The sequence below is a fragment of the Bos mutus genome, chromosome 5 (assembly GCF_027580195.1).
Source record: "Bos mutus isolate GX-2022 chromosome 5, NWIPB_WYAK_1.1, whole genome shotgun sequence".
NCBI classification, from domain to species: Eukaryota; Metazoa; Chordata; class Mammalia; order Artiodactyla; family Bovidae; genus Bos; species Bos mutus.
This window is the reverse complement of record NC_091621.1, coordinates 79,604,923-79,625,813: the sequence shown is the minus strand read 5'-3', so window position 1 is coordinate 79,625,813 and position 20,891 is coordinate 79,604,923. Positions and strand designations below refer to the sequence as shown.

Genomic DNA, 20,891 nt, shown 5'->3' with positions numbered 1-20,891 from the left:
AAGTAGAGGTTTGGAGTCAGACAGAGGCCGGTTCACGTTCCAGCCTTTTATCCAACCTGTGACCTTGAGCAAGTTATACTTAAATTTTCTGAGCTTCAATTCCTTCACCTATAAAATCATAGTAAATAGTTTCCTCCGGTGAGTATGGTGTGAATTAAATGAAGAGATTCACATAAAGCACTTAATTCACTGACTGATCCGTACTGTGCACTCACTGAATGGCTGTTGTGTTTATTGTGGCCACTCTTACTGTTGTTCTTGTCAAGGACGTTGATGTTGTTACTGCTGCGCTCTTGCTGCTGTTAGCAGAACAAGTTACCCTGCACATAAAGTAAACAGCAGAGTGTGTTGTTCAGATGTTGATCTCTGAACTCATATTACCCGAATTTGCACTTCTGCTCCATCATTTACTAGTTGAATGACACTGAGTAAGTTGTTGATTCTAAGTTCAGTCATCTCATTTGTAAAATAGAGTCAATAATGGTGAGAGGCCTTTGCATGGACTCAGTAAGAGGAGGATCTGAAGGAGGGGGAAGTGAAAGAGTAAGCTGAGGCCCAGATTTCTGCATCTGATGATGCATTTTGTCAGATGGATGGTCATGCATAGTAAACCCAAGAAATGCAGCTTGTGAAGGGAAGATGGATTCATGGTCTAAGCTTATTAAGCACTGATGCTCGGGAAAAATTTAAGACAATATACTTAAGGACTAACTTGAACAATAGAAAGATTTCAAATGTTGGTGATGTCCAAGTGGAAGAGAGCAATATTTTCCCCAAGTACTTAGGAAAGCTTTGTGGGTTTGGAAGAATATACAGGACTTGGTCAAAAACTTGAAAATAAGATTCCTTCAGTCTTAGGAAATCAACTTCCCAAGGTTGTATGTGCCATGGCCTCAACCTGGTCCATACCCCCAACCTGGTCCATACCCTCCATGTGTCCCCCACCTGGTCCATACCCCCGCCCTGGTCCATACCACTCACCTGGTCCATACCCTCCACATGCTCTCATCTGCTGAGGGGGTCCCTTTCCTAGACTCCAGAGCCCATATCCAGATTCACTTTGGTCCCATCCCATCCTCAAAGCTCTCTATAGGAGAGAAAGCATCTGAGATCACCCTGTATTCTATAACATCCCCCTCACCCTCCCAGCACTGAGATCTCATGGTATGGTGTGCAGATGGCAAGCAGGATAGGGTTGAAACGACACCTGAGGAACTGCTTATAAGTTAAGCTTTAATTTGAAGTCCCCATCCCATTGTCTAAAAAGTGTTTATTGGAGGCCTCCCTGATGGTCCCATGGTTAAAGACTCCACACTTCCACTGCAGGGGATGTAAGTTCGGTCCTTGGTCAGGGTACTAAGATCCCACATGCTACACAGCATGGCCCCAAAATAAAAATAAAAACAATATGCTAAAGTCATTAAAGTAATAATAAGAAAGAAGTGACAGGGAGTGACATAAGAACTCAGAACTCAAATATTTCTAGGCTTAAAACTGGATATACAATTCCACCTCCCCCCCACTACCAGATCAGTTGGCAAAAGATAAATCTCACAGCCAGTATAAACTTACTGAGAAATAACACTAGTCTTCTCTTTTCCCTCATTCTGGATAACAGGCCTCAATGTGACCGTGAATGCTACCTTCATCTATTCAGAAGGTGTGATTTATAAGTCCAGTGACTGCCGGAGCAGTACCTGTGAAGGCCTCGACCTCCTCAGGACTATTTCAGTGAGTGCCTGCCTCTGCGGGGTCAACTTTCACCCTCCTGCCTTGGGGGGATGGTGGCTGGGCTCCCTGACCTGTCTGCCAGCACCCCAGCTGTCTGCCAGCATCCCACCTGTCTGCCAGCTTCTCCGCTGTCCAACAGCATCTCCCCTGTTGACCGGCATCTCCCCTGTCCGCCAGCATCCCACCTGTCCATCAGCTTCTTCGCTGTCCAACAGCATCTCCCCTGTCCACCGGCATCTCCCCTGTCCGCCAGCATCCCATCTGTCCACCAGCATCTCCCTCGTTGCCTCCAGCTACCCAGCTGAGTGATTTGGAGATGGGGTGCTCTGACTCTCTCCCCATCTATTTTCCAAGTGAGAGGGCCCTCTAGGAACCCAGGAAGGTAGGGAGCACCTTAGCTATGTTGTCTGTACACAGTCAGTGGTATGGAGGGGGATTATTTTGTTTTCAAAAGTCTAAAAAAAATTTCAGTGTTGGTATTAACTGATATGCCTTTGTGTCCCCTCAAGAAATACCTGAGGTGCCCTATTACAAAAATATGTTCCAACATGTGTGCTCAGTCATGGCCAACTCTCTGGGGCCCCATGGGCTGTAGCCTGCCAGGCCCCTCTGTCCATGGAATTCTCCAGGCAAGAATACTGGACTGGGTTGCCATGCCCTCCTCTAGGGGATCTTCCCAACCCAGGGATTGAACATGTGGCTCCTGCCTTGCAGGCGAATTCTTTACTGCTGAGCGACTGGGGAGGCCCCCAAAACCCTACACCAGAAACCTATTGCAAGTCATCACTGTATATATGGTCACAGATGGATTGTTTAATAGCAGAATCTGAAACCTAACTTTAAAGTAGTAATCGTAATGTCAAAATCTAGAAATAGGAAGAGAGAGATCCTTGCCTACTTGCTCCTCCCAACCCCAGCCCTAACCCCAACCAGAGCTTTACGGAGCTGAAGAGTGTTCCAAGCTCTCTGGAGGCAAGTAGGCTGTGAGATGCCCCTCTACGACAGAAACCTAAGAAAAAGCCCTTCATAAAGTAGAGTGTGGGCACAGAGCATGGTTCTGAAGCTCTAATCAATAACATGGAATCAACCTGATTGGCCACACTCATTACAGTCGCCGTTTTAAATCGTGGAGGATGTGGAGTGAGCAAGAGGAGTTGAATACACTCCACTTTGCAGTTCTACGAAGGTGTGTCTCCTCTTTCTACCTCTCCAGAGGAAGATGTAACCTGGTTCTCCAACACCGTTGATGGAATATTCCTAGTCGGGTGCCCCTTGAGAAAGGGTGGAATATATCTGTAGACTTCAAAGCAGTTACACTGCAGTTTGTTCTCTGCAGCCCTGCTTGTTGCTTCCCCTAAAACCGGAACTTGCCCTCTCTCTCCACAGCCCCTCCAAATCTAGTCTGTTCACCACGTGGCCTACAGACACTGCTGATGTTACAGTCTGCCGGTGCCTCTTCAGCCACTGGACATCCTCCCCTTGATAAGAGAGTCCAGGTTCATGTTCGGGCAGCACACCTTCAGCAGGATTCTCTTGCCTCCTTCCACAGCCTCTCCCAGCTCAGACATCCCGGAGATGTTAGAATGAGAGAGAAAGGCCCACTTTCCTGCCTTCTCGGTGCCTCCCCCTTGCCCGCTTCTTTCCTGTGCACTGATTCATGTTTTATTTTTAGGGATTAGTTGTTTGTTTGTTTTTTTCTCCTACAGAGTAAAAAACAGATGGGCTGTGTCCTCATGGGGCCCTCGTGTACCTATTCCACCTTCCAAATGTAGTAAGTAGCTTGGTTTGTTGTTGTTTTCACGCCCCTGTGACTTGAAGTCAGGACGAAATCATCAATATTTAAGTGATTTATCAAACAGCAGTCTAGTTCAGATAATACAGTCAGCAGTTTGGGGCCCTTGTATTCTGCAGCCTCTCTAATAACTGTCATGCCCTCATCCAGGTAACTGCCTTTGTTCAATGTGGGGCGAATGACAGTAGCTGTTCCAGTTCAGTTACTAACATCTGAGTATGAGAACCAAAACCATAGAGATGAGGTTGTAGCTTCCCTGGTGGCTCAGTCTGTAAAGAATCTGCCTGCAGTGCAGGAGACCTGGTTTTGATCCCTGGGTCGGGAAGATCTCCTGGAGAGGGGCATGGCAACCCGCTCCAGTGTTCTTGCCTGGAGAAGCCCATGAGCAGAGGAGCCTAGAGTCCATGGGGTCGCAAAGAGGCATGACTGAACTGACTTAGCATGAGAGATGAAGTTAGACTCCTGGCAAGATACAGGGAAGATAATGAACTTGGATAATTTGAAAATTGAATAAATGAAATATTCCCAGACACAAACACAAAGGAAAGCACCCTAGGGCCTTGGCAGGGCGCTGTTCCATCCTTAGGTCTGTAAGAACAGGAACAGTGGTAGGATTCTTATTTCATAGTGCTATTTGAGGATTACATGAATAACATACTAAAGTACTTTACACAGTGCCCAACTTAGAAGAAAAAATCTTCCAGTATGTTTTAGAGGGAAAGTACTTCTCTGGCTTCTGGAAAATCGCCCCCATCCCTCTTGTTTGTCTCATGCAGTGTAATTCTCACCACCACAAAATACTTCGTTCTGCCAAATCACCCTTCCCCAATAAAAATCCCTCCCACATGCCTTTCTTTCTGTTCCATCTCCCCCTGAATCAAGATCACTCTTTGTCTACACAGAGAAAACCTTTAATAGACCACCAAAGATGGAAGGGGATGTTGTTTTCCTTTCTCAAATACATATTAAACATCTTCATACAAACTTGGCAGCCCAGAGATACTGAGGTGAATGAGCCAGGTGTGATCCTCACCTTCATGGTGCTTGCAGTCTAGTGGATGAGACAGAGATTAAACAGATTCTCTCTCAAATGATTACCTGGTGTCAGGTATCAAAGAAAGTTCTCCCGATGGATAAAGAGATTTAATCTAGGACCTGATGGATCAGTAAGAATCAACCAGGCAAAGAAGTAGGGGCACAGCATTTCTGGCATTTGTAAAGACCCTGATAGAAAATAAAGCTTGATATGTTTAAGGCATGACTGCAGCCATGAAATTAAAAGACGCTTGCTCCTTGGAAGAAAAGCTATGACCAAGCTAGACACTATATTAGAAAGCAGAGACATTACTTTGCCAATAAAGGTCCACCTAGTCAGTTCAGTTCAGTTCAGTTCAGTTGCTCAGTCGTGTCCGACTCTTTTCGACCCCATGAATCGCAGCACGCCAGGCCTCCCTGTCCATCACCAACTCCCGGAGTTCACTCAGACTCACGTCCATCGAGTCAGTGATGCCATCCAGCATCTCATCCTCTGTCGTCCCCTTCGCCTCCTAAGGCTATGGTTTTTCCAGTAGTCATGTATGAATGTGAGAGTTGGACTATAAAGAAAGTTGAGCACTGAAGAATTGATGCTTTTGAACTGTGGTGTTGAAGAAGACTCTTGAGAGTCCCTTGGACTCCAAGGAAATTCAACCAGTCCATCCTAAAGGAGATCAGTCCTGAATGTTCACTGGAAGGACTGATGTTGAACCTGAAACTCCAAATCTTTGGCCACCTGCTGCAAAGAGCTGACTCATTTGAAAAGACCCTGATGCTGGGAAAGATTGAGGGCAGGAGGAGAAGGGGATGACAGGGGATGAGATGGTTGAAGGGCGTCACCAACTCAATGGAGATGAGTCTGGGTAAACTCCAGGAGTTGGTGATGGACAGGGAGGCCTGGTGTGCTGCAGTCCATGGGGTTCCAAGGAATTGGACACGACGGAGTGACTGAACTGAACTGACTTGATGTTTAGGGAACCACGAGTAGATCCATGTGCCGAACAGGAGAAGGAAAACCATAAAGTCCTCCAGTGAAGCCTGTCTCGAAGGTGGTCCGAAGCACCTGCATGCTCAGTTGCTAAGTTGTGTCCAACTCTTTGGGGCCCTGAGGACTGTGGCCCACCAGGCTCCTTTGTGCATGGGATTTTTCCAGGCAGGAATACTGAAGTGGGTATAAGAGCTGAAAATAAAGCAGTGCATGGAAGGGAATTTCAGGGACATCTTTTTGGCTTCACAACATTTATAGTAGCTGTGGTGGCCCATTTTCTGTTTTTCTTAGTCCTATGCCCCAAAGTCCATATGTCCTAGCCTAGATGTTAGGGCAACCTGATGAAACTTATCTTAGAATAAATCAAAGTAACCAAGCCACATGTGTGAGTGCCTGTGCATGCTGTCACTTCAGTCATGTCTGACTCTGCATTTCTATGAACTGTAGCCCACCAGCCTCCTCTGTCCATAGGATTCTCCAGGCAAGAATTTTGAAGTGGGTTACCACACCCTCCAGGAGATCTTCTGACCCAGGGATCGAACCTAGTCTCCCTCATTGCAGATAGATTCTTTACCATCTGAGCCACCAGGGAAGCCCAGAGAAGGCAGTGCGTGTGTGCAGGCTAAGTCGCCTCAGTCGTATCTGACTCTTTGCAAGCCTATGGAGTGTAGCCCACCAGTCTCCTCTATCCATGGGATTCTCCAGGCAAGAATTCTGGAGCGAGTTGCCATGCCCTCCTCCAGGGACCAGGGATGGAACCTACGTCTCTCATGTCTCCTGCATTGGGAGGTGACCACTAGCACCACCTGGAAACCAAGCCACATATATAAGACAACTTCCAGAGTATGCTTAGAATGTAGCATATGTTCAGTAAATATTCTTTAAATTCACTTGTGTGAGAGGGACCTATGTAAGTCGAATACCTGCTTGAATGACCCTATTTCATTTTTGTCATTTCCACCCACATGCTGAAACAGCTTAAAGAAGGATCTTATTTGTGCTACTTAAGTTAATCCTGATATTGGTTTATTTCTCACCTCTTGGCACAGCCTTGACACAGATTTAAACTATCCCATGATTTCAGCTGGGAGTTTTGGATTGTCATGTGACTACAAAGAAACCTTAACCAGGATGATGTCTCCAGCTCGGAAGCTGATGTACTTTTTGGTTGACTTTTGGAAAGTCAAATTTCAATTCAAACCTTTTTCCTGGAACACTGCGTATGTTTTCAAGAATAGTACAGAGACTGAGGACTGTTTCTGGTAAGCAAGACCATTAATATCCTTCTGACCTTTAGCCATAAACCATGGAGAGAAACCATAAACTCTCAGCAGACCCCTAGTTATTATCAGATGCTCGTTCCATGAAGTAACAGTGTTGGGAATGGAAACCAACCCACTTTCTTACATGCAACTTGTACATAGTTTATGTTTAACTGATTTCATTCCTAAGCTATAAATATATTTAGATAAGGCTGTTTGTTACTCCTGTTTGAACTAGATCTATTAAACACAGTTCTCTGAAGTAGGTACCCCTTAACTTCAGGTCAAATTGAAATTTCACTTAGAAATAAATCAACAGCAACAGCTAATGTTTCATTATAATAAAAATGAATTGTATAGAGTGTGTTATATGTCTTGAGAACTCTGAATAGATGTTTTTTGAACATATTTTTGAAAAGTTGCCTTTTCTTATAGAGTCTGTTAGTTAACAATGATCTGTTTTCCTTGCCTCAGTGTGATTGACATAAAGTGTGTCTATGTAATGGTAAATACATTGACTAAATATTTTCATAATTCTTTCCAAATGGCATAAGTGAAGTAGCAATAAATACAGCTTTGATGAAGTAAAGGCAAAGGGGCCGAAAGAAACATGATGTCATTAATATAATCGACATACATTGCATGTGTGACACTCTTTGCAGTTTTGAAAGTACTTTCATGTTAGTTTTATCAATTCCCCACAGTAAACTCTCTGTAGAAAAGAGGACAAGTACCATGATCTCTGTTTAAGGAGCATGGAAATCAGACATGATAGAGAATATGCATTCTGCCTGTCCTACACAACAGGTTAGAAATAATTTCTCTCACAGCTTTTCAGAGGAATCAGACTGTTGGAGAGAACAGAGTATCAGGCACCATTGCTAAAATGAAACTACAGAGCTCACACATCTCCAGCAAAGGTGGCAGAAAGAATGACTTGAAGGAACCTGAAGTCTCTCTCCACCAAAGCATGCGGAGGACTAAAATAGGGTACCCCTGAGAACACACATCTAGGGAACTGTAAGAATCAATACTAAGGCATCATCTTAGAAACTTCAGGCTGAACAGAAGTCAGTTTCACACAGGAGGAAAAATTACTCCTATCAGCTCTGAATTTTTGTACTATAGATTCAAAAGTTTCAATTTCTGTGTGATAATGGGATGAGAACAGAGTAGCCTTCCTTCAGCAAATAGCAAGAAGCCTTTAGAAGGGATCTGGGAAATACCTCCTGTTTGTATGAATACATGAAGATCCCCTGAAACTGTCCCTATACTCCTCCTGAAACATTCATCCTAACCCTTGGGATCGTGATGTGTATTGTCCATTGTGTTAACAGAGGCAATGGATTTTAGATGAACAAGTCCCCTGGAGACATCTGTAAGCAGTGAGCAAACGACATGGAAAGCCATGAAGAAACTAAGCTGATTGCTTAGAGTTTCTCTTTGTTTCTGTTCTAGGTACCTCAATGCTCTGGAGGCTGGAGTTTCCTATTTTTCTCAGAAACTAGGCTTCAAGGAGATGTTGAGAGGAGATACCGAGTTTCAGGACATCTTAATGGATCAGAACAGGAAAAGCAATGGTAAGAGGACATGAAGCAAGATCGTTTTTTTGCCGGCTACTTCCTCACAACCATCGCCTCCCTATGAGTGATTTGGACAAATGTACCCCCAGAGCTGTCATCATACTGTATATTTTGTGTGTTTGGGAAGGTCTGTAGCTGCTTGCAACTCCATTATATGGTTCCTTTTGCAGATTCAAACCTTATCCTTGGAGAAATTAGCAAAAGTAGTATATTAACATGGGACTGCCTTTGTGGTCCAGTAGTTGGGGGTCTGCCTGCTAAAACAGGAGACACAGGTTCGATCCCTGGTCCAGGAAGATTCCACATGCCATGGGGCAGCTAAGCCCAAGCACCACAGCTACTGAAGCCCACGCTTCTTAGAGCCTGGGCTATGCAACAAAAGAAGCTGCCAGAATGAGAAGCCCTTGCACCACAACCAGAGAAAGCCCATGTGGAAGACCCAGTGCAGCCATAAATAAATAAATAAATTTTTAAAATATATCAGCTTCTTGAAGGTAATGATAAGGCTAAAAGCCAGCTTTTATGAACCAAAGTGATATCACAATCCACACTATCAGTGAACTGCTTTTTAAAAATACATTTATTTATTTGGCTGTGCCTGGTCTTAGTTGGAGAAGGCAATGGCAACCCACTCCAGTACTCTTGCCTGGAAACGCCCACGGATGGAGGAGCCTGGTGGGCTGCAGTCCATGGGGTCGCTAAGAGTCGAACACGACTGAGCGACTTCACTTTCACTTCTCACTTTCATGCATTGGAGAAGGAAATGGCAACCCACTCCAGTATTCTTGCCTGGAGAATCCCAGGGTCAAGGGAGCCTGATGGGCTGCCGTCTATGGGGTCACACAGAGTCGGACATGATTCAAGCGACTTAGCAGCAGCAGCAGCAGATCTTAGTTGTGGCATTTGAGATCTAGTTCCCTGACCAGGGATCAAACCCAGGGCCCCTGCGTTGGGAGCGTGGAGTCTTAGCCCCTGGACCACCAGGGAAGTCCCAATAAACTGCTTCGTGTATACCTGTGGCAGATTCATGTTGATATATGGCAAAACCAATACAATATTGTAAAGTTAAAAAATAAAATTAAAAAAAAAAAAGTTCGCCACAATCTAATATACTGTTGAATCTGTGATGAATCCTCAAATATTCTGAATCCTGTTTCCCCAGTAACCGAGAGGACGTATTTATTGATATCTAGCCTTAGGCAAAATTATAAGATAGGCCAAGACTGTTTCACTTGGATTTGTTCTCTCTTTATTTCACTTGCTCTGTGATCTCTCATTTATAGACCAAGTATGAAAAGTGAATGGTATAAAATCATTCTCACCAAGTAATTCAGTGATTTATTTCACCCTCCACAGAAATCTTTTTACAAATAAGAATATATCAGAATACTTATGTGTTAAGGATTCTTTTTACAAATAAGGATATATCAGGAATCAACTGTCAAATTTTCTACCAGGAAAGGTTCTTGCTTGGCAGGATTTCCTGGTATCCCTCAAAATATCATTTGCTGTCATTATCAAGCATTTGCCATATTAAGAACCTACCATTTGCAAAACATTGAACAAGACATGGGAAAAAAGAAATATAAAATGATTCATGTCCCTAAAATGTTTTCAATTCAACTGGACAACACAGTGTAGGAAAAGATCTAATGAAGTGTCTCCCAACTCACTCATCTTAGCATCAAGCCATGCATTTCGGAAATCTGGTTACAATGCGTTGGAGAGCTTAGAGAGTCAGATTGGAACTCTGTCACTGAGTTCTGAGTTAAGAAGCTGCAAGCAAAACCCAAGGAAAGGTGCTTAGGAAGATTTTATTAATGCTCACACTAACTTAGATATTTTCCAACAACTTTATATGTGGGTGAAAGTGAAGGTGAAGTGCAGAGTCGTGTCCGACTCTGCGACGCCATGGACTGTAGCCCACCAAGCTCCTCCGTCCATGGGATTCTCCAGGCAAGAATACTGGAGTGGGTTGCCATTTCCTTCTCCAGGGGATCTTCCCGACCCAGGAATCGAACCCAGGTCTCCCGCATTGCAGGCAGACGCTTTAACCTTTGAGCCACCAGGGAAGCTCTACATGTGGGTAGTGCATTTCATTTATTAATGAAAATAGTTTTTGTAACTACTCCAGCCTTATGTAGTGGAGTAAGCACTAAACAGACGCAAATATTTGATTATCAGAGCTGTTTCTGTCGTCTACCAGTTTTTTTTTTATCTCGTTGGCGTCTTGGCTATAGTTTCCTTAAATCAGTAAAATTAAGGAAATGGACTAGATGATTCTTTTTTAAAGATATATGTATTAATATTTGTTTATTTTTTGGCTGTCTTGGGTCTTTACTGCTGTACATGGGCTTTCTCTAGTTGGGGCAAGCAGGAGCTACTCCCTAGTTGCAGGGCACAGGCTTCTCATTGCGGTGATTCCTTTCGTTGCAGAGCGCGGGCTGTAGACACTTAGTCTTCAGTAGTTGTGGCTTGCAGCCTCTGGGGCGTTGGCTCAGGGGTTGTAGCCCTCTGGCTTAGTTGCCTTGCAGCATGTGGGATCTTCCCAGAGCAGGGATCAAACCTGTGTCCCCTGAGTTGGCAGACAGATTCTTCACCACTGGACCACCAAGGAAGCCTGGACTAGATGATCCTTTTTAAGATCCCATGCAGCTCTACTCTGACTCCATTAAAAAAAAAATGTGGCGGGATGGGGGGAATAAATTTTAGGAATTGGTGTTAATCTTAAAACATGAATGTAGCATAGACTTACTGGGTTCAGATTCAATCACATGGTTCCCTTCTTGCTTGGGAACAGATTATTGTATATTTTTCTCTCTGTCTTGCTCTGTCTCCTGCAGTGATTGTTATGTGTGGTAGACCGGAAACCATCCAAAACCTCAGGGGTAACCGGGCAGTGGCTGAAGACATCGTCATTATTCTAGTGGATTTATTCAAGTAGGTATAATATTTGGAAGAACTCTCCTTTCAGAAAGAAAATAAGGATTTCCAAAAGATATTCTCTTTTCTCGTGTTTTTCATAGCCTTAAATGGGATTCAGTATAAAGATAATATTTTAACCAATGTTTAATTTCTTCTTTATCATTCTTATTTAATTCATTATAGCCTTAGCAGAGATGTATACCTTTGATATCACTATCATGTCTAAGGACCATATGAAAGGTTTCTACCATGTGGCACAGGAAACTCTGCTCAATATTATGTGACAACCTACATGGGAAAGGAATTTGAAGAAGAATAGATACACGTATGGGCTTCCCAGGTGGCGCAGTGGTAAAGAATCCACCCGCCAAGGCAGGAGACACAAGAGACTGTTTCGATTCCTGGGTCGGGAAGATACCCTGGAGGAGGAAATGGCAGCCCACTCCAGTATTCTTGTCTGAAAAAATTCCATGGCCAGAGGAGCCTGGTGGGCTGCAGTCTTGGGATCACAAAAGAGTCTAACACGACTGAGCACAGATACATGTGTATGTATAACTGAATCACTGCTGTACACCTGAGGCTAACGCAACGTTGTTAATCAACTGTACTCCAATATAAAATTTTAAAAACTAAAAAATAAGTAAATAAATACAAAAGTTTTATTTAAAAACAAAACAAAACAAAACATTAAACCCACATGCCCATTCAACAAAGATCCTGGTCTCCAGCCTGATCATAAGGTCTTTTTCCCAGGCAGCAATAGATCAGCTAATATCCCAGTCATATGTCTGGGAACATGGGCTGTATCTGTGCCTTTGATTGCTAGTGGCCTTTGGTCCTAGATTATTTTCCTTCAGCCACCTTTGGTAAGAGGGAAGTTCCCATTAAGTGAATTTGACTGACGCGATTATTCTTTGCCCTCTGCAGTGTAGTCACTGGGTGGTAATTTTCCCCTGCACTTCACTGGCACTAAGGGGAGAAAATTCTGGAGAACAGAAAGCATCTTTTATCACATCCCTGCTTTTTTACCACTCATCTTCTAATGTAGTTACAGTTTTATGGAGAACCCATTAAAAAAAAAAAGTGCCAAGGTAATATCTGAGTCAGATTAAGCTTTAAAAAGGCGTTGCTAGTATATCTTGTGTCTCTTGCTCCATCGGCTGAATCATATGACTTCACTTACCTGTCTGGATCATTGATCATTTGCTGTCTGTATTCAGAGCAGAAGCTATTACCGCAGTGTATCATATCTGATTAGTCATTTCAGACACCTTGAATGTACTTGTCTCAGTGTTGAGAAAGATGAAGCATGGGAACTGCAGGCATATCTAGTTTCTGAAGATAATATAGTCAGCTGAGCCTTTTAGCTGCAGAAGACAAGAAAGAGGGCAGAATTATCAACACTTTATTCCTGCAACCACATTGATAGCCTCTTTCAATGACTGCTTTGCCTCCTGGAAGGAGGCCTCAGTGGAACCAGTTTGGTGTAACTTTATTTTTAGAAACTCCTTATCTACTGCCAAAGTGTTGGCCTCCTTTTATCACTATTCCCTAAGGACACCTGGCTGTGTTTCGGGAAGATCATATGAGATTCATTTGAAACTAGACATAACTTGTGATTTCAAATTATAATTCTGACACTTTCATTTCGTTTGCCTCTTGGGTATTACTTAGCATTTTGAGATTAAGTCTTCTCATTTATCAAGTGAGAATAAAAATATCTATAAGGGTCCTTTAGGATGAGGTGTGGTAATATAAACAAACTCTTCAACACAGTCCTCAGCACATAGATATATTCACCTACATTTGAATATTAAATGATGGTCATCCTGGCTAACAGCAGTTCAAGTATGTTATATTATTTGCAGATTAAAACATTAAAATGATTAGCAGGTACTTCCCTGGTGGTCCAGTGGTTAAGAATCCACCTTGCAATACAGGGGAGACGAGTTCGATCTCTGATCTGGGAACTAAGATCCCACATGCCTCAGACCAGCTAAACCAGTGCTTCACAGCAAGAGATCCATGTGACGCAATGAGGATCCCTCATGCTTCAACTAAGACCCAACACAGCTGAATAAATAAATTTCTTAAAAATAAATAGATACAGCATCGAGGGTCCTCAATGTGCCAGATGTGTCTAGGAATTGAGGATGTGTACTGTTGCATTGCTTCAGTTGTGTCCAGCTCTTTATGACCCCATAGACTGTAGCCTGCCAGGCTCCTCTGTTCATGAAATTCTCCAGGCAAGAATACTGGAGTGGGTTGCCAGATCTCCAGGGGATCTTTCTAACCCAAACAGCAAACGTGAAAGTGAAAGTCGCTCAGTTGTGTCCAACTCTTTGCAACCCCATGGACTATACAGTCCATGGAATTCTCCAGGCCAGAATACTGGAGTGGGTAGCCTTTCCCTTCTCCAGCGGATCTTCACAACCCAGGGATCAAACCCAGGTCTCCCACATTGCAAGAGCGCGTTATGTCTCCTGCATTGGCAGGTGGCTTCTTTACTACTAGTGCCAACTGGGAAGCCCAGGAATTGAGAATACAAGGACCAGTTAGCTAATGTTAAGAAGCATACAGTGTCAGAGAAAATGCAGGTATCAGCCAAGAGTCATTAAACCTTGAAAACAAGCTTACATATCCAGGGCTCCCCCAAAATCTTCTTTCTTTTTAAAGAATTAGCTGCAGTGAATTGCTAAAGAAACAAATGAACCTCTGTTTGTTAGTATATTCTAGATCCATCATGTTTATTTTAATTTCAGAATAACCTATCAAAATATTTATTTTAAAAATATTAAAATTCATATAAACTTTATAAAAAAACAAGTATCTGTATTATGATCTTCCATTTCCATTTATGTTTGTTAACCACAGCACCTAAGTTCTGCTATTCAAGGCAGCAGGTGTATAAGAAAATAAACTTATCTGGGGAAAGTAGAAAGTTTTGCAGGGGAAAAAAAAATGTTTTAAACTATCTCAAAGCTGATGTACGAATCGGTAGGAGTTCCATTTCCATTTTTTGCAGCAATCTGATTTTCATGAGAAACTTGTGCTTTTTATTCCAGTGACCACTACTTCATGGACAATGTCACAGCCCCTGACTACATGAAAAATGTTCTTGTTTTGACCCTGCCTCCGGAAAACTCCGTCTCAAATAGTTCCTCCTCCAAAAATCTATCACTGGTAAATTTCATAGACATATATACTCTTATTCTTCTGGCAGGGGTAAGATACCATTCTTCCATTTAGGACCCAGATTCTAAAATGAGCAAATTGTTCCTCCACTGGTTCCAGTTTACTCAGCAAATGTTAACTGAGCCAATTATGTGTAATAGCAGGATTCTTGCTATTAAAACTCCAGGACTTCCCTGGTGGTCCAGTGGTTAAGACTCTGGCCACCCGTGCAGGAGACACGGGTTCAGTCCCTGCCCCAGGATGACTCCACATGCCATGGGGGAAGCTAGGCAGGTGCACCACAGCTACTGAGCCAGCAATTCTAGAGCCCGTGCTCAGAAGCCACCGCAGTGGAAAGCCCACACACAGCCACTAGAGAGTCACTCCCGCGTGTCAGAACTAGAGAAAGCCCACACACAGCAATGAAGACCCACCCAGCACAGCCCAAAATAAATCAATAAATTTGCAAAAAATCAAACTCTTTCTATATGTCACTGTGCTAGGCTGTAGTCCAGCACCACACTGCAGGCTGCTATAACATCCAAACAGAAGCGACGTTGCGGGATGATCAGAAGCAGCCCTGCTAACTTAGGGGAGGTACATATTAGACAATGTAGAATGGATGAAGTTCCCCACGTCCCTGGCCCTGGTATCAGAGCTCTACCTCTAAAGATACATATTCCCGGGTTAAGACGCAGTCCTTTATTGTCATTAGGTTGATTATCATCCGAATTTGTACAGGAGAGGCCTGGTTTATTTCTTTTATTCCAGCATCCCATCTGGTTTAGCATTTGTCCCAGAAAAAGAGCCTCCAATTGGACATTAAATGATTAATGTCTTGATTAAATGCAAAACCCCAGACTCTAATACCACATTGGATTTTGATGGTCACTGCAGTTTAACGCAGCTGAAGTCACTGGATGTTTTCTGGCCTCACACACGGTTGAGAGCAGGTTTGGAGAAGGGAGGGAGTAAGGGGCGGTCAGTCCCGAAGCCCTCAAACAACTTTAGGATGACGAGGCCCAAAGAGCAGCAAGGAAAGTTGGGGACCTTTGAGAAAATCACCATTTTGCCTAGACTGGCAATTCTAAGCCCTCTGTTTTGCAACCCTGCCAAAATTTGGGGCTGTACCCCTTCAGGGGCTGGGTCTTAACTGATGCTTTTCATTTCATGAAAAGATGATTTCAGCAAAAGACACTGAAGCCAATGAGAGATGTTTTCCTTTTTCCCTTTTCATGTTTTCTAACAAATATACTTCTGGGTGTCATGTTCAGATTTCACTTGCACAGCTGCTAGGCTTAGGCAAAAGTCTGATTCTTTACAGGTGGGTGGGCCAAACTGTCTGAGCTCATTTGGCCTCAGGGGCACTGAGCTTTCAATCCAGCCCAATTCTGTAAAGACCACCACACAACTGCCACAGAGGCAGAGGAGTCCCGACCCCTTCTTATGTTCACCAGGGCAGACATTTGTGTCTGCCCTTAACACCCAACCAGGACTCTCTCCAAAGCAAATACAGTGGTATCAGCCGATCAAAACTCTTCCTATCGCATCACGCTACTCAAAGGCAGTGGGGTTGTTTTTGTTGCTGTTCTCTTTTATTCTTAAATGAAAACGTTATTTCTATATAAAACCTTATGAGAATTGAAAATTCTCATAATTGTGTATGAGAAATGCTGTATGTTGTTCTTCCTGGTTGAAATAAAATATTTTACCATCATGGGAAGGAGGAAGCACGGCCACTTTTAGTTCCTTCCCTAAAGGCAGTGTTCACAGTTTATTGATCCCAAGAGAAGACAGAATTGTGATAAGGGGATGAGAAAGAGCCCTGGTCCAAGGAAAGTTTTTCCAAAATTTGCTTTAATCCCATCCTTGCAATTCCATTAATATTCTTTTACCTTTCCAGTTATCCTGCTTGACCCCAACAATGTTGGGATGACTCCACATGAGTGGAGTTCAAGACCAGAATCTTGTTTTTTTTTTTTTTTTGGAACTCATTTTAAGATTTTTCCTTTCTAATTTAGGCAAAAAATGATTTTGCTGCTGCCTACCTGGATGGAGTCTTGCTTTTTGGACATATGCTGAAGATATTTCTTGAAAATGGAGAAGATGTTACCACCTCTAAATTTGCTCATGCTTTCAGGAACATCACTTTTGAAGGTACCAGTTGCCTAAGAGCAAACTACACTTTACTTACAGTTTCTCCAAATATGCGCCCTGTAGACAGTAAAGAGAGGGTATGGCAATAGATGGGTCAGCCGTTAAATACCTTTAACTTAACTGGAGCCAACAAATGTGCAAAAGTTCAGTTGTTGGGTAGAATGTTCTATATTTGTCATTATGTCTAGTTGGTTTCTTGTTATGTTCAAGTCCTCTATATTTTTTAACATATTTTCTATCTTGTTATCCTATTCATTGGAGAAAGTGGAGTGTTAAAATCTCCAACTATTATTGTATAAAGCAGTGCATGTGTGGTCAGTTGTGTCCAACTCTTTGCTATCCCATGGACTGTAGCCCACCAGGCTCCTCTGTCCATGGAATTTTCTAGGCAAGAATACTGGAGTGGGTTGCCATTGCCTACTCTGAGGGCTCTTCCTGACCCAGGGATCAAACCTGGGTCTCCTGCATCTCTTGCATTGACAGGCAGATCCGTGACCACTGGCACCACTATTGTAGAACAGTTTTGTGCCAATTTTTGCTTCATATATTTTGTTGGTCTGTTATTAGGTACATAAATGTTTGTACTTGTTTATGTATTTTTGCTCTATTGAGTGTTTTATTAATATATACAGTGAAAATCTTTGTTTCTTATAAACTTTTTTGATTAAAAGTCTGATCAGTTTTATCTGATGTCAGTATATCCACCTCTGCTCTCTTGGTTAATACTTGCATGGCATATCCTTCTCCATCCTCTTGCTTTCAAACTATTTGTGTCTTGGGATCAAAAGTGAATCTCTTTATAGACATCAAATAGTTGGATCACTTTTTCATAATTTTCCAATTTCTATCTTTGGTTGGAGAATTTAATCGATTTACATTTGAAATAATTACTGACCAGTTCAGTCACTCAGTTGTGTCCGACTCTTTGCGACCCCATGGACTGCAGCACACCAGGCCTCCCTGTCCAACTACCAGGATTTACTCAAGCTCATGTCCATTGAGTCAGTGATGCCATCCAACCGTCTCATCCTCTGTTGTCTCCTTCTCCTCCCACCTTCAGTCTTTCCCAGCATCAGGGTCTTTTCAAATGAGTCAGCTCTTTGTATCAGGTGGCCAAAGTATTGGAGTTTCAGCTTCAACATCAGTCCTTCCAATGAATATTCAGGACTGATTTCCTTTAGGATGGACTGGTTGGATCTCCTTGATGATAAAGAGATTTATTCTGTTATTTTGCTATTTATTTTTTATATACTGCATAGCTTTTTCATCCCCATTTTATCCATTACTGTCTTCTTTTGTATTTATTTCTTTACACTGAAATGTTTAAATTTTTTTCATGTGTGTTCTTTAGCTGTTTTCTTTGTGGTTACCATGGGGATTAGATCCTAAAATTATAACCCTCTAATTTGAATTTATACTGGCTTAACCTCAATAAATACAAAAACTCTGCTCTTTTAATAGCTCCATTCCCATCCCTCTCAGACACTGGTGTTGCAGAACTACATCCTTATACTTTGTGTCCAAATAGTAAACTAATTATTTTTTAAGTATTAGTCTCCTAGATTGTCAAAAACAAAAGGTAGAGTTACAAATCAAAGTTACAATAATACAAGTTTTAGACTAATTTTTTTAAACATATTCATTTCTTAAGTAATATAGAAAAGAAAAAGTGGAATAACACATTGTTTTTATAATAATACTAGTTTTTGTAATCACTTGCTGATTCACCTTTACTGAAATGTTTATTTCTTCCTATGGCTTCAAGCTACCATCTAGTGTTCTTTCATTTTAACCTCCTAGACTCCCTTGAGAATTTCTTGCAGGGAACATTGGTTGGTAAAAAATCTCTCAGCTTTTATTTATTTCAGAATATCTTACTCTCCTTTCACTTCTGAAGGACAGCTTTGTTGAATAACAGATTCTTAGTTGATATTTTTTTCTTTTAGCATTTTGAATATATCAGCCCACTGCCTTCTAACCTTCAGAATATACAGTGAGAAATCTGCTTTATAATCTTACTAAATATCTCTTGCTGCTGCTGCTGCTGCTAAGTCGCTTCAGTTGTGTCCGACTCTGTGCAACCCCATAGACGGCAGCCCACCAGCTCCCCCGTCCCTGGGATTCTCCAGGCAAGAACACTGGAGTGGGTTGCCATTTCCTTCTCCAAAGCATGAAAGTGAAAAGTGAAAGTAAAGTTGCTCAGTCGTGTCCAACTCTTCGCAACCCGGTGGACTGCAGCCTACCATACTCCTCCACCCATGGGATTTTCCAGGCAAGAGTACTAGAGTGGGATGCCATTGCCTTATATGTTATCAATTACTTCTCTCCCTGCTGCTTTCAAAATTCTGTGTCTTTGGCTGTGGACGATTTGATTATGATGTGTCTTGGCATGGATTTCTTTAAATTCATTCTACTTGGCATTTGTTGAGCTTCTTGGATGTTTATATTCATATCTTTCATCAGATTTGGGACATTTTCAGCCATTATTTCTCTACCATTTTCTCTCTCTTTCTCTTCTCCCTCTGGGGCTTCCACAATGCATGTGTTGGTCTGCTTAGTGGTATTCCACAGGTCCTTTAAGGTCTGTTCACTTTTCTGCAATCTTTTTTATTTCTTTTCTTCAGATTTGGTGATTTCCATTGTCCTTTCTTCTAGTTCCAGCTTCCCTGGGGCTCAGACAGCAAAGAAGCTGTGCACAATAAGGGAGACCCGGATTCAGTCACTGGGTTGGGAAGATCCCTAAAGAAAGGACTGGCTACCCATTCCAGTATTTTAACCTGGAGAATTCCATGGACAGAGGAGCCTGTTGGGCTATAGTCCATGGGGTCATAAAGAGTCGGACACAATTGAGTGACTGACACTTTAACTTTCTTTTTTATCTTCAAGTTCACTAATTATTCTTCTGCCTTCTCAAATATGCCTTTGAATTTTTCATTTTAGCCTCTATACTTTTCAGTTCCAGAATTTATTTTTTTATGATTTCTATCTTTTTGCTAATATTTCCATTTTGTTCATACATCACTGCCCTGACTTTACCCATGTCTTCCTTTAGGTATTTGAGCATTAAGGTAGTTGTTTTAAAACCTTTTTTCTAGTAGACCCACCATCACTTTCTCAGGGATAGCTTCCATTGGTTTATTTATTTTTTTCTATTGAGTAAATCATATTTTCCTGTTTCTTCATATGACTTATAATTTTGGTTGAAAACTGGACATTCAAATCTAATAATGTGGTAATCCTGAAAATCATCTGGGGAATGGTGAATTTTCTCCTTCTCAGGGTTTCCTGTTACTTGGTTTTGCTTTTTGTTTTTATTGTTGTAGGCCATCTCTGCTGAGGATCAGCCTGACATGGAAACCTGAGGTCTTCTCAGGTTTTCTGAGTCTCTGACTTCCCCTCGGCATGTGTAGTCACTTTCTAGTTTCCCCGTGTATGAAGTTGATTGAATGTTGCAGTCTTCAAGGCCTGGCTCTCCAGGGGGAAAAGAGAGAAACAAAGAGGGCACCAACCCTTTACATTCCTAGAAAGTCACGTCGGTAGTAGGGGACAGTCATATCAGCAATGGACGGGGGTGAGAAGATGCAAAGACAGCGGCCCCCACCTTTTTACTTGCACCTCTGTGATCATTAGTAGTAATTAGCCACCTGCTAGCTGTACCTATAACCTGGAGCAATTAAATAATATCCCTGACCTCAGATTTCTCATCAGTAAAATGGAGATAATAACAATTTGTGTGTCGTGGTGTTTTAGGAGGATTAAAATGATCAGTGCATATAAGGCACTTAGCACAGAGCCTGGTACAGTAAACAATACTAGCTCTTATTTTGAACCATGTGAAATTGTTGATACTTGGTAATTTTTTTTTAACCTAACCGACCATTTCTTAGACTTATGCTATGTGGCTAAAATTTCATAGATGAGAAAACTGAGGCTCCAAGAACTTAATTTTCTCAGCGTGTTCAGCTAAGTGATAGTGAAGGGATTTTGACCTTTTGGCAATCTACTTTAGGTTGTGCAATGACTTAAATTCGGTGCCACTAGTTAATACTCTCAGCAAAAACTTGTCTCGAATCATCAGGAGAAATCTCCTGACTAATTACATTTAGTGTCATCATCCTAAAAACAGTGAAAGAGAGTTCTCCTTCTCTCTAAATAGCGTCTCTCATAGAAATATCCTTCAGTGATCTCAGAGCCAAGAACCAGTGCCTTCTAATTACATCATTAAGGTCAACAATTTTTCAGTA

At 42.2% G+C, this 20,891-nt stretch overlaps 1 protein-coding gene across 2 annotated transcripts in view; it reads left to right on the top strand.

Moving 5' to 3' along the window:
* Positions 1–20,891, top strand: part of GUCY2C (guanylate cyclase 2C) — a 97,558-nt gene that overhangs the window by 33,391 nt on the left and 43,276 nt on the right. For both annotated transcript variants that reach the window (XM_070371131.1, XM_005903614.3), the window contains exons 2-8: positions 1,619–1,731; positions 3,438–3,502; positions 6,596–6,808; positions 8,267–8,388; positions 11,235–11,331; positions 14,382–14,499; positions 16,512–16,647. In XM_070371131.1, coding sequence (XP_070227232.1) covers positions 3,450–3,502; positions 6,596–6,808; positions 8,267–8,388; positions 11,235–11,331; positions 14,382–14,499; positions 16,512–16,647 — 739 coding nt within the window. In that variant the 5' untranslated portion in view covers positions 1,619–1,731; positions 3,438–3,449. The remainder of the gene's footprint in view (positions 1–1,618; positions 1,732–3,437; positions 3,503–6,595; positions 6,809–8,266; positions 8,389–11,234; positions 11,332–14,381; positions 14,500–16,511; positions 16,648–20,891) is intronic.